The 13,737-nt window shown below is 37.6% G+C and overlaps 1 protein-coding gene across 1 annotated transcript in view; it reads right to left on the minus strand.

The window, feature by feature from the left end:
- The window catches only part of Dock10 (dedicator of cytokinesis 10), a 194,541-nt gene that overhangs the window by 83,534 nt on the left and 97,270 nt on the right, over positions 1 to 13,737 (minus strand). The window contains exons 8-14 of the mRNA XM_077799593.1: positions 11,182 to 11,365; positions 9,574 to 9,659; positions 9,191 to 9,274; positions 8,913 to 9,068; positions 2,825 to 3,046; positions 2,519 to 2,641; positions 1,110 to 1,192 (exon numbers count right to left, since the gene is read on the minus strand). Coding sequence (XP_077655719.1) covers positions 1,110 to 1,192; positions 2,519 to 2,641; positions 2,825 to 3,046; positions 8,913 to 9,068; positions 9,191 to 9,274; positions 9,574 to 9,659; positions 11,182 to 11,365 — 938 coding nt within the window. The remainder of the gene's footprint in view (positions 1 to 1,109; positions 1,193 to 2,518; positions 2,642 to 2,824; positions 3,047 to 8,912; positions 9,069 to 9,190; positions 9,275 to 9,573; positions 9,660 to 11,181; positions 11,366 to 13,737) is intronic.

The following is a 13,737-nucleotide window of genomic DNA, read 5'->3' on the forward strand; positions in this document are numbered from 1 at the left end:
TCTGGACCATGCTTGTCAGGCTCTTGGGCCTAGCCTCTTCCTCCCTTGCTTTGGGTTGCTTTAGGGAAAATTAGTTCTTGGAGACTGCATTAGTCTATTTTAGTTTACTGCAGCCCACACTTAGACATTTTTTCTTCCTTCACCTAGGGTTCCCTGATTTTAAATAATGACCTCACAACAATGACAAATACTGATGAGGTTTCCCATGAATATACTCACCATTTTAGATCAACTGTGTGACCTATAAATGCCATAACAGGTTAAAGAACCTTTTGGACTTTAAATTTATTGCCACTGTAAAACTGTTACTGATATTCAAATGAATACTTAAAAGGCTGTCTCGTTTTGTAACTCTAATTAACGTCTTCTAGTTCATTCAGTTTGTACATTGTTGACCTTTACCTTTTTATCTTTGTTAGTGCATGCCAGGCTGTAATTCTTATACTAATAAGGACATAAAGAGATGGAGGAGGTCAATGTAACTGATGTTAAAGCAGATCTGAACAGCAGGTTTTGTTCTTCACACGCAGGATGTGTCCAGGTGGATGATTCCACCATCAATGTCCATAGGACTCAAAATTTTTATCAGAATCAATTGGCACAGATAAATTTGGTTCTGCTAATCTGTACCAAAATCAAAGACAGATTAAAAAGATTGATCTGTTGTTTGCATTTGGACATCCAGATACAGACCTGAGCTCTATTCACAGATGAAAACATGCAGCTGCTTAGGAAATCCGTGTATCCCTCTGAATTTTATGCATATCAGAGTCAGGGCTGACATAATATTAAGGTTTTGTTGAACCAAGTATACACAGTAAACAAGTTATGACTTTGATTTGACATCTATAGATAATTCACAGCACTACTGGTCACGCCCACACTTGTACACACATCAGGACCTTCTATAATGAACTGTCTTGATAAAATACCTTGTGAAATGTGTCTTTGGGAAGCTGGAAATGTTTATGAAAATGACTACATTAGAATTCTTGTAGGTGTTGGTATATTAAAAATAACAGGTAAAACAAAGGTGTCCAAAACAGAACCTTCTAACTAGGCAGACTATAAATGAACTTCTCTTCTGTTGGTTGCAATGATCAACTTACCTCACTGCCCAAGCAAATGGCATGCGGTATTTCCCCAATTTGCTGCAGAACTGCCTGTTGGATTTTAGTATCTTTTGTGCATACTAAAGAAAAAAATAAAAATACTGTTTAGGAATGATACTTTATGAAATGCCTATATACTAAATACTTCATATTATCTTATATCGAATTTGAGTGGAACTTTGTCTTACTGGCCCATGGATTCTACTTTAAAAAGACCCAAATGATAGTCTCTGTGTTCAAATTATTATAGAGCATTTTTTCCCTTTTATTTGGAAATTCCAAGTAGAGGAAATTCCAAATGTAAAAAGTACCCTTGTCTTATAATACTGTTTTCTTTTCTTGACTTAAAAGACATTAAAATGTTGAATGAAAAGTGTATCAAATTTAGATTCCCAGCCTGTACTCTATCTTCTTTGATTCATACAATAGAGGTCAGAAGACTTGTTCTGTAAAGGGCTTCATGGGCCACATGGTCTCTATCACAACTTCCTGACTCTGTTTCTATGGGACAGAAGCAAACACTGGCCCGTCCATAATAAATGTGATTGTGTTTCAATAAAACATTATATAAAAAAAAGCAAATGGCAGCTGGGGCTGTAGCTCAGTGGCAGAGCATTTGCCTAGCTTATGTGAGGCACTGGGTTCAATCCTTAGCCCCACATAAAGATAAATAAATAAAATAAAGGCATGCTGTTCATCTACAACTACAAAAAAAAAAAAAAAAGTAAATGGCAGGCTGGCTTTAGCTTGAAGATCTTAGTTTGCCAAATCCTGAATTAAGGGACTCTCACAAATACATTAAACTCTGTCCTTATTGTTACATTTGCTCAAATTCAATTCTTATGAGTTATTTCCTTAATATCTTTCCTTTGCATGGAAAATAGATGTTTGTTTTTTTATTATACAGTAACATTTGATTATTTTAATAGAAAAGAAGAAAGTAGAAAAATATTACCTGTAGGTCCATTACTCAAAGCACTTGCTGTATTTCTTTTGTTCTTTCCTACTTCATTTAGGTGTTGGCAAAATTTGATGTACAATTGTCTATCTTACTTATTCACTTAGTTTATCATCTGCATTGCTGATATTTTAGCAAACTGTATTCACTTGTTTGTACTTAGATTATCTTAATTTTTAATTATTGTAAATATTTTGATCCTTGGGACTAAAACTTTATCCACACTTAAATTTGCTTTTACCCATAAATTCTCAGAAGTCAGAAACTATTGAATCCCAAAGATGTAGATCAAAGATATATACATTAAGAATTTCTTGGTGAATACTAATTTCATTGAAAAGAGAATATTTAAAGTCATACATTTATCATACATGATAAATTCAGCAAGGGAGTGTGACTTTATTTCTTGATAGTAATATAAATTACATATAAGAAAATGATGCATTACCTTGTTGGAGTCTGGATTCTTAATATAAGGTTCAGCACCGCTTGCAATATTTCCCATCAGGACTTTTTCGATTTTGGCCACCAAAACTATTTCAGAATGTGGATCACTTACAGAAAATATAGCCTATATACAAAGAAAGCAGCTCATAAGCATCTAAGAAATTTGAACCAAAGAATCTGCAAAATGCCATTTAAAAAAAGAGACGGTTTTAAGGTATTTTTAATTGGGATATTGCCCATCTTATGTGATCTAAGGGTAAGAACAATGGAACAAAAATTTTCTGCTCCAAGTAAACAAAAGTGCAACCTGCTTTGGAAATTTAAGCCATTCCTCTGGAAATCCCTTGATGTGAGGTTCTTCTGATTGTCTTGGAGTGACTGTGTCGATGTTACCATTTTCCAAAGCCACGGAAGCCCCTGAGAGCATCTGTCTGACAATAGTGTGGTTTAGATCCACATGAAAATCGGCAGAAATCTTTCTGCTGTCTCTGAGGTCATAAAGTGCCACACTCACAAAGAAAGGCTCAATCTGCATGAAAAAGAAAGAACAGATGGTTTTGACAGAAAATCATTACCCAGGCAACAGCCTCTCTGGCACATCCATTAACAATGCCATAGATAAAACATGTGCAGACAGCAAGTTCCCCTTGACTCCGTGAGAAGTACCCAGGGTCCTTGCTTTCAGCTGCTGCCTAAGACCCCAGGACTGTATTTCACTCATCTCTGCACTCTAGTATTCCCACCTACTATTTTCTGCCACATACTGAACTACATGCATGGTTTGGCTTATAAATCCTTCCAGTTATTTTCCCTACACTCTTAGGAAATACCCATTGCCTCAGTTACCCCAGGACTTTGGTAATCTTCAACGGAATCCTAGAAGTTAGACTGCATTGAGAAACATTTCATTAGTCCAACCACTTCTCATAAATTTTTATAACAGCTTGATAGGTTAGTAATAATAGCTTGCGGTTAGGGTTTGAATGTGAGGTTTTCCCCCGCCCCCCAAAAGCTCATGTTAGGCAATGGAGCAATGTTCAGAGGCAAAATGATCAGATCATGAGATCTGCTACCTAATCCTGTCCCATTTGATAGATTAGTAATTTGAGTGGATTACTGGGTGATAACTAGAGGTAGGTGGGACATGGCTGGAGGAAGCAGGTCACTGGGGCTTGGATCTTGGGGATTATATTTCATCCTTCGTTCCTATACTCTTTCTGCATCCTGTCAAGTGCTGAGCAGCTTTCCTCTGCCATACCTTCCAGCCATGATGTTTGGCCTCATCTCAGGCTCAGAGCAATGGAGCTGACCAACTATGCACCAAAGCTCTGCAACCATGAGCCCAAATCAACATTTCCTCCTTTGAGTCGTTCTTGTTGGGTATTTTGGTCACAGTGATGAAAAGCTGACAAACACATCAACCTTTATTGAGCATCTACTATCTGCTTGCTACTCTTCCAGGAACTTCCCACACACTGGCTAACAAGCTATATATTAAAATTCAGTGTGATAAATAGTCAGGTGAGCCTCAGGTTGTGAAGGAGGAAGCCTGTTGTCAGAGAAGACAGAAGGTTTCCTCAGAGGAGCTATTTTTGTTGAGTTTTTTAAAACAGACATTGACAATTTTTCCCTTTATGTTAAAAATTCATTGAATCAAGCACATATAGTGCCATCCTTGATCTGCTGGTTATGCTGATATCTGCTAGTTTTCTCCATCATAAAGTCACCATTTTTCCTTTTGTTACTGATTGGCCTTTGTGGAAATATAGTCTGAGATTACTCCCAAGGTCTCATCAAACCTTAACCCACCAGTCTCAACCTCTACTGGTAACTCTTACTAGAATCAACAGCCACCAGGTTGGCTACCAATGGTGATTTTCTAGTGCCATCTTTCTTTCTACATGTGTTCAGCAATGATAAAGGTGAGCTTGCCCTTCTCCCTCATTTTTTATTCATTTATTTATTTATACAAGTATAGACTCATGGATTAATATTCTATTAAACACATTTTAACCTCTAATAATCATTATTTATAGTGGTGTTCAAATTGCCCCTAAGAATTTTGGCAGGTCCACATAAGGTCTTTAGGACCTTTATACCCAACAAATTGCTCCAGGCTTTTCTCATACTTTCCACACCTGAGATATTTCTATAATATCTCATTCTTTTTTTTTGTCAGGGTGATATTTAGAAACCAATATCATAATGACACTGGGACATTATGACTTCTGGGCCCTCTCCTTACATGAAGGCGACACACACAAACACATAATTAACAATACTCTACTACATCTCTATTTCTTTATTTGTGTTTGAAAATTAGTGCATTCATATTGATGAATTCATTTCTCTTTCAAATGCTCCAGGGTTCCTTTTAACCTTCTTATTTTCTGCATCTATACTTATATCCTTCAATAGTGAGAAATATGGATCTTGTTGTTATTAATCTATTTACTTATTTGTTCAGTCACCTTATGGCTTTGGAGTAACCACTGCCAAGCACACTAGCCACCTGTTCTTGATGCCTCTTCCAGAGTTCCCTAACCCATATCCTGGCAGACCCAGGGACATGCTACCTTGGTGCTTTTACATGACTTTTCTCTTCCTGCCCTCTGGAATTCTTGAAAGTTTACCCATGTCCGAGCCTCTGTGTAGCATCCCTTAACCTCTTCCTGGGTGCCAGAAAGAAAGTTGAAGATGGGAAATAAATGGGAAATGAATGGAAGATGAGAATAAACAATGAAATTTATTGGTTGAGTTAAAAAGTAGGAATTAGGAAAAGAGTTGGTTAGAAGGGACTTTTAAATAGGGTGGGTGACCTATGCAAAGAAATAATAACATGATAAGACAAAGGAAAAAATATTAGAATGAGATCAGAATGCAGGTGAAAATTAGGAGGTGCTCATAAAAGAGGCATTTGAGAAACTCTAAGGAAGTTTAACCAAAACACTGTACGCATGTGTATTTGTTGATTAGGAAAATGGATACACAGGGGCAGGAAGAAGAAAATTCCCAGCTTTGGTCATAAAGTGGATGCTAATGCCATTCCCTGACATATGGGGGAGAGATACAAGCACAATTTCTGAATGGGACACAGAAGGTCACTAGTGAGACATCCCAGCAGCAGTGAATATGGGCCTGTGTTTTGAGTCCAGTAAAAGAAATTGGCCAGGAGATCTGGATGTGGGAGGTTTTTGTTTGTGACCCCTCAATAAGCCATGAGATAAAGAGAAGGGAATCAGAATAAAATCCTAGAAAACACCAACAGTAAAAGATAGAAATGGGAGTAGGGAAAACTACTCATAAAAGCGATTGAGAAATGAAGAGAAGTAAGGATAAAAACTGATAAAATTGTTTAAATGGGACCTGGGTATCATAGGAAAGAAGAAACAGTCAAAAAAGAAGAAATGGTCAACTAAAAAAATGTCAAATGCCACAGAGATGGAAATAAATAAATCAAAGAATAAATACACGTATATACAACTGTACACATATTATATATGTGCATGTGCACATCTAAAGTGACATACATTATATACATGCACATATATGTAATTACTTAGATATGTCATTAGCAATAGGCTCTAAAGATGAACTATGTCTACAAAAACAACATTTTGACTTTTGTTTTTGATACTTGATTTTTAATTGACACTTGTCATTTGCCAGTATTCTGACAACAAGTAGGTTATATATAAAGACCATCTTATGATACAGTTCATCATTGTACAGACTCACTCATGCTGTGGACTTTGTTAAATGCTTAATGAATATCTTATAACAGGGATACTGGTTCGATTCCTAAATGATAGCAGTATTTTCCAGTTCCCTTACTGTAAGAAATATAATTGCACATATAAAATAAAATTCAACAAATTATTTTAAAAACAATTATGAAGTAAATGTTTCATATATTGCTAACTTAATTTAATTTAAAAATCCCCTTGGTTTGTGGTGGTGATAGTCTGCTAAGAGATGAAAAAAATGCAAAACTTAAAGTAACTCAGGTAGGTAAGAACTCAAAACACTTTAAAGGTCAAAGAATAAAATCCTTATTATTTTTCCTAAATGGTTGCATTTTGATTTTCATTTCTTTTAGTGAATGGGAATAAATTACCTATTTTGATAACCCCTCAGAAATTAAAGTTCATGTGATGATTCATTTATTTCTCCCAATTCACTTTTTCAATGTAAATGTCAAATTTTCTTTTCTGAATCACTGGCTTTTCAATTCAGTTTTGTTTAACAAAGTACCTTTAAAGCCTAAAAAAATTAAGTCACAGGTTGCTTAGGTTTAGAATTCTCTGCTCTTCTTAAAAATTCAAAACCCTAGAATTTTAAATGTAGCTCTGCTGTGAAGCAGCTCCATTAGTCCAGATTTTTGGAACCAATTCCTATCTTCAAAGAAATATTTTATACCATAAAACTGTCAAGTTGAATCTGGTTTTCACTTTACTGAATACAAAATTACATGATGTCAAATACTGTTTCCTCTTCATGATAATGTTCTTTCAGGGAATCTTTAGATGCTCATTCATTAAATGTAGTAGTTGGCTCTTCAGCAAAATGGAGAAATGTTTCCATTAATTTAAAACATTTTCATTGAAATAAGAACAATGGGTTTAAAAAACAGTTACATTAATAAAAGAGTATTGAATTTAAAAGATTTTAAAAACAATATCATTAAATGACAAACATGGTTTTAGAGTGAGACTGTTTTATTATTGTTTTCTGTGTCACTGCTTAGTAGCACAGTGAAATTTTTAAAAAGTAATTTCCTAGTTTTTTTTTAACACTTGTATCAACTGTAACATAAATGAAAATCATAAATGAAAAGCAAACATACAAAACAGTCCAAATCAACTTAACCCCTTGGCCTGGCAGATATGAAAGGGCACAATAAAACCATTCTCTGAACTTGGGTCTCATCCTTGCCTGGTGGGTCTGGCCCAGATATAAACACTTAGCTTTGAATAGGAGTCTTAGCATAGTAGAGAGGAATCCTCGTGGAAGGAGTCATATGCCCTTGGCAGTGGAAAGCAAAGCCCATTAGCTTTGATTCTAAATTGGATTTTGAAATTGCACTTAGAGATGTGCTGGGTCAAAACCCCATCTATTTTTATTTAATACAGTGAATAGGTGACATTATGATTGGGGTTAAATTTTCTTGAAGTTTCCAAATAATTTCAAGGACCAAGTTTCTAGGAGTTAAAAAACCCTGCATGAAATCAAGGTCTGATTATTTTTCCTAACACTTTTCACTACAAAATTGGAAATAAATTGTGCTTACTACTGTCCCCCCACCCCCAGCCCCATTTTGTGCCATTATTTAATTACACTCCTATTTGACCTCATGAACACAACATCAGGACCCTTCTGTATCACTGACTCATTCTTTCTACAAAAATAGTCAGATAAGCCTATTGCTCTCCTTCCTTGCCAGCCCTCATTCGGATCATAAACCCTGGTAGTGGTCTTCATGGACAACTCCTAGTTCCTCCAATCCATTTTTCTGATGAGGGATTTTAAAATTGCAAATTAGACCCCACCATTTTAAAGTGCTGTAACCCTGGGACAGTCTCCCCTCTTGCTTAGGATACACCTGAATTCTCCACTCTGCTCATAAGGCCCTAGCTAAACTGACTTAATATAAACCCATTTCTTACTGTTTCTCACTTTTCATCTTGGTTAGCCTCCACCAGCCCCATCTGCTTTCAGTTCCTTGAACCTGTCAAGACCTCCCTGTCTCAGGGCATTTACACTTGCTCTTTTTCCTGCCTAGAATGTTCTCCTCAACCTGCATTTTTATCCTTCTCGAACTTGAGACCTCTGTTCAGATGCCACTTCCCGAGAGAGGCCTTCCATGACCACCCTATCTACAGAACCCCGGCTCCTGATACAAAATTTTTCACAGGGCACTTATATTCTTAATTTGTTTCTTCTTTACTCTTTATGAGTTTTCAAAAAGAATATGATCTTCAGCAGACTGGGAGCCTGCATTACTATTTATTGAATATTTATCTTCTTCACTGTTGTCTTCTTAGAAGTTAGAATAAGTCTGGCTCATGGTTGGCACACCTAGTATTTTTTGAGAGGTGAATAAACCTGACTTGAACTACTTTCATTTTTAATCATGCCTAGCACTCAGTTAAATTCATAAATTATGAAGAAGCTTCATTTTGGGGCTAGATTTTTGCTGATGATACAATTTCATTTTAGCTTACTCATCAACAATCTCACATGTAATGTGAAAATATCACTGTCTTACATGCATAGTTTTGTAAATTTCAAAGACATTTGAAATCAGTGCCTGAATTGGTGTGAGCAGAAACATTTTGACTCGGGGTGAGGTACGTTGGCTGACTGGCATATGATGTAACAGAAGAGAAACTTACATTTGTTATTGGATCATTTTCATTCTCTGTAACACAACCCTGAAGATTTAAGTTGAGGGCTTTACAAATGATCATGATTCTCTTGGCTGCTTTCTCTTCAAAGGGTTTGATCACATACTCAGGTTCTAAAAGATCCTTTTTTTGAAGTTTCAAGCTCTGAAAAATTTGTCAGAAATTGTATTTACCATTCATCATAAAAAAAATAAATGCTACATTCAAATCCCCAGTTGTATTCAAACAGCCAAGTTTATGTCCGCTCAGAAAGAATTCCAACTTACATCTATATCTGGATCCAGTGAAAACAGACTCAGTCTCTCCAAGTTCCGGGTGGTTTTGACAGACTCTTCAGTTTCTGTGAGGTACTGTGGAGAAAACTACATTAGCCCTTAGCATCTGTGTGTCCAGATGCATCCCCAGACACATCCGCTCAGTCAGCTAGCATCCCTGGGTGTTGTCACTGTTTTAATGTCATCCACTAATACAAAATAAGTCTTATAAAAACATGCTTTTGTTTTTGAGAGCTGTGTTCCCATTAAGTGAAACACTTAGGTGAATGGAAAGTTCTGGATTCCTTCCTTAGTCTGAATCTTAAGAGAGCATTTCCATCTGTCCCGTGAAAGCCATCAATGATAAGTAGCAAACACAATGATAACTTCATTACCTTAGTGAAATCTGGGTGTAGGCTGTTCTCGGAAGACCCCGTTTCCTCTGGTGTACATTCACAGGTTGTAGAATTATCCAGCGGATCTTGAAAAGATACACCAAAACAAGTTTTTAAATAGCATTCACAATCATAGCTTTTTATACCCTTGACCTATGAAACTGGGTTAGACTCAAGAGCTTAGAGAGAGAGACCTTGGTGAGCTAAGACTTAATTTTCTTCTCTGCACACTCCATCCATACTCTGTTAGGCCATCAGGGGCTGGAAATTAGAGTCCCTGATGATCATTTTGGGATTCTTGCCAGACACCTTCCTGTGCTGGTAAGAACTTTGGGTCCTGATGATACACATGTACCTTTGGAGTGTTCTTGATTTGCTTCAACAATGCATACTAGAGTTTTCTTTTATATATCTATATTTTTCTTTTTTGTATATATATATATATATATATATAGATAGATAGATATAGATATATTGTATATATTTGTATATATGTATATATGTTTACATATGTTTTTGTAAATATTCTTGATAATCATCACTCTCAATACATCAATCTAGAACCCATTTGCTAGCTTCAGTTACTTTAGCTCTGTGGGATGCTGTAAACATTAGTACTCTAGTTAATTATTATTAAGTAAGTGATACTCTGGTGTAGAGAAGCTGTGTTAAATAGACATTATTATTGCTGTATGTATATACATGACTGCATGACCAATGTGATTCCACAACCTGTACACTCAGAAAAATGAGAAATTATACCCCATGTGATTTAAATGTATGATATGTCAAGATCATTGTACTGTCATGTGTAACTAATTAAAACAAATAAAAATAAATAAATAAAATCACCAACAATGTTCTTCCTCATTATCTCACGAGGCTTTCAATTTACAGCATGTGATATTTAGACTACTAGAACTTATGAACGGTTTGGTTTCTAATCTACCAAGGTGCTTTGTGAAATGTCTTGAAATCATTTTCTATTGGGAGCAGTAACTGACTCTGTGGTCAAACACTTGCCTCTCATATAGCTGTGAGTTTGTTCTCTATCCTTTTACCTTTCTCTCCTCTTTCTAGTTTCCTTCTCTTTGCCTACAACAAATTAGAATCTAATGAGGGGACTAGGCTGGTCAGAAGAAATTTTTTTTTTATCATATAGATTTCTTATTACCACACATAGCACTGAAACTTTCACATAAAAGCTGATCTTAATATGGTCAAAAAACCATAAATGAAAATACATTTTAACTAAGAGGGAGTAATACATACTTGCCCTTTCAAAGAATAAGGTCTACTAATTCAATGGAATGAAGGGTCAAAACATATAAATGACCTCCTAGAAGATAACCTTCCATCAGACATGGGTACATTTTTGATGCTGCTGACAAATGACTCCCAACATTATTTTCAGGATGATAGTCTCAAATCATTGCCAATCAACTCAAAATCATCCCTATAAGAGGTGACCATAAGAATCAGGTGGCTTCTTAGAGCAAATAGCTCAGGGATGCATGGGTTAGAACTGACAGCTACCACCACTGCCCCAGCTTTAAGAGAACTGAAATCACAGGTCAGAGGAAGGAAGATGGCTTCCTGAGCTCTTACCCAGCCCCAGGTCGGTGAGCTCTGTGCTCCTCCTTCCCTGCAGGGGCCCCTCGGGGCTGATCTGCAGGATGCGGTTGAGGGTGTGAATCCACTCGTCCATGTCCAACTCAGTTTCAGCGGCCAGCACAAAATAGGTCAGATCGTTCATTTTCAGTTCAAAGGCATATTTTCTTAGTCGGTTATTCTGTGATAAACAAAGAAAGAAAGGCCCATTGAGAAGTCTGAGAGAGTGAGAGGCATTTTCTGTGGGGTTGGGATTTCCAAGTCTTTCTGTAAGGTGGCCAACATAGAGAAAAACCTTCAAGACGGGACAGAATTTCAGAGTCCCAACTTACTTTGGTTTCTTCACATATATTTGTACTAAGAAACATTTCATTCACATTTTGTTGATGGGTTGAGTATGTGCACCCAAAAATTTCGTCTTCAGGCATGAGTGGGACTAGGTTCCAGCCTTTGAAGAACTGCCCTGAGCTTCTGCCATCCTGCTCAGCGTGGGTTCTGTCTGCAACTCACCACAGCTGGGCGTCTGACCTCATCACATCCAGAGGCACCTGCCAAGTCACTGACAAGCTCCTTGCTGCCACACAAATCAAAGGGACAATTCTTTCTTTGTCTTCCATGACTTTAAACAGAATTGGCATGGTGTCTAGCTCCTCCTCCTTGAAGTTCACTGTCCCTGGCCTCCATGGTCACACTCTTTCCACCTCATCGGTCGCCACTGTCCACTCTGGGCTGCGGGCTCTTCCTTCTCTTCATGGCTTCTAATGGTAGTCCTGCCTCTGCCTTAGACTCTGTTCTATCTCAGTCTAGTGGCTCTGAAGGGCTTCCATCGGCAACGACAGCTCAGTTCTACCCCTGGCTCTGGCTTGGCCATCTGTCCCCAGAATCTCTGTAACTGGACATCTCTACTTGGCTTTTTGTAACTAATCCAGAAAGCCTTGGTCTAGTTCCCGGAATGTGCTCATGATACATTCTTGCTTTAGCCACAGGATCTGAACATGTTCCCCCTCCCTGAAAATTCCCCTAAACTCAGAGAGTGTGGTGTTTCCCTCATCTACTTCATATGACTTCAATCCACTCTTCATACCTAAACTAAAGACCATCCTCAATTCCCCAGTTTCAGACAAGGGGACAAAGGTCATTGTCCTCCAGAACACTTACATTAATTCCAAATTATATGCTTTTTCAATTTTCTTTGTTTGCTTGTCTCCTTCAAAGCTACCTCCACAAGGGGCTTTGTCAGTTTTGTTTACCACTGTATCTTGTGATGGTGTGAATACATACAAGGGTTTAGGAGTGGGGTTCAAAACAAGTCATATTTTATGAATGAAAAAAAGTTCCTATTCTTAGGAAGTAAAATTCTAGTGGGGACATGGTGAGTGGATGGATAACGAACTGGCCAGACAATTGAAAAACAAAATTGCATTGCGTTAGAATGGGATGATGTGATGAGCAGCTATTTTAGAAAAAGTGGTGAAGGCAGGGCTTTGCAGAAGGTGATGTCTAAGTCACAACCTGTCAAAGAAGGAGCCGACTATTTAAAGACCAGAAAAGGGCACTGAGAGAAGGGGTTGGGGGCAGGACCCAATTCTTCTCTTGCAGTTTTATATATTTCTGCCATAAGATTAGAAACGTGAATTCAAAGTGTAAACGTTTCCCACTGAGTTCACAATAATCCTGTGAGCAGAATTATACGATTCTATTTAACATGTGATGAAGTGGAGTTTGGGGGGATTAGTGAAAACATGCTGGAGTTTGTAGCAGCAGCAAGTGGCAGAGAAGGGAAAACCACCTCAGGACCAGTGCTCTGAATCCACCGCCTGAGCTGCCCAGAGCCAGGCTCGCAGAAGATGCCCAGTCTCTGCTGCTCTTCCTGGCTACTGCCCCGGCACCACCACCACACAGCAAAGAGGTGGCTGTGACCTGTGGTCTCTGTTGATCTAAGTTCAAGAGAATGCACAACAGAGCAACACCTAAGTCCTGACAAAAAGTACAATTCAAGAATTGAAGGACGAAAGAAGACTCAGTGAAAAAGCTAACTATGCTTCTCACTGTGGAATGCCCCTGTTTAAATGTCACTTTGTATATTCTTCCAAGGACAAGCTATTTGCTCCTGTCCATACCTTTGTATTATTGTCAAGTGTTCTACATGTCTTGCTTTGTAAGGATTCAATCACAGGCCTGGCTCTATGACCATTCACAATCTCAGATGAGAAGAAGCTGACTTTTGAGCCTCAGTGTTTAGCCCGGTGATGTTCATTCATAAAAGAGATGCTTGTTGTTTCCATTTTGTGCGGGGCAAAAACAAATGTGGTCTCTGCCCTTGTAGAATAGGGGAGACAGGCATTAACCAACTAATCACACCAATATAAAATTGGAGAATAGGTGTATTTAGATTTTGTATCAATGCTTTGATGAGGAGATACTAGGATCTGTGAGAACATGGAATAGGATGATTCTGGCAAGAGTTGAATTTTGAGAAGATCTTACTGGCTGTAATGGAAATAGCAGGATGCAGTCAGAAAGACAATGACCTCAAACTTGGTGTACAAAGCA

Source organism: Urocitellus parryii, chromosome 1 (assembly GCF_045843805.1).
Source record: "Urocitellus parryii isolate mUroPar1 chromosome 1, mUroPar1.hap1, whole genome shotgun sequence".
In the NCBI taxonomy this organism is placed as follows: Eukaryota; Metazoa; Chordata; class Mammalia; order Rodentia; family Sciuridae; genus Urocitellus; species Urocitellus parryii.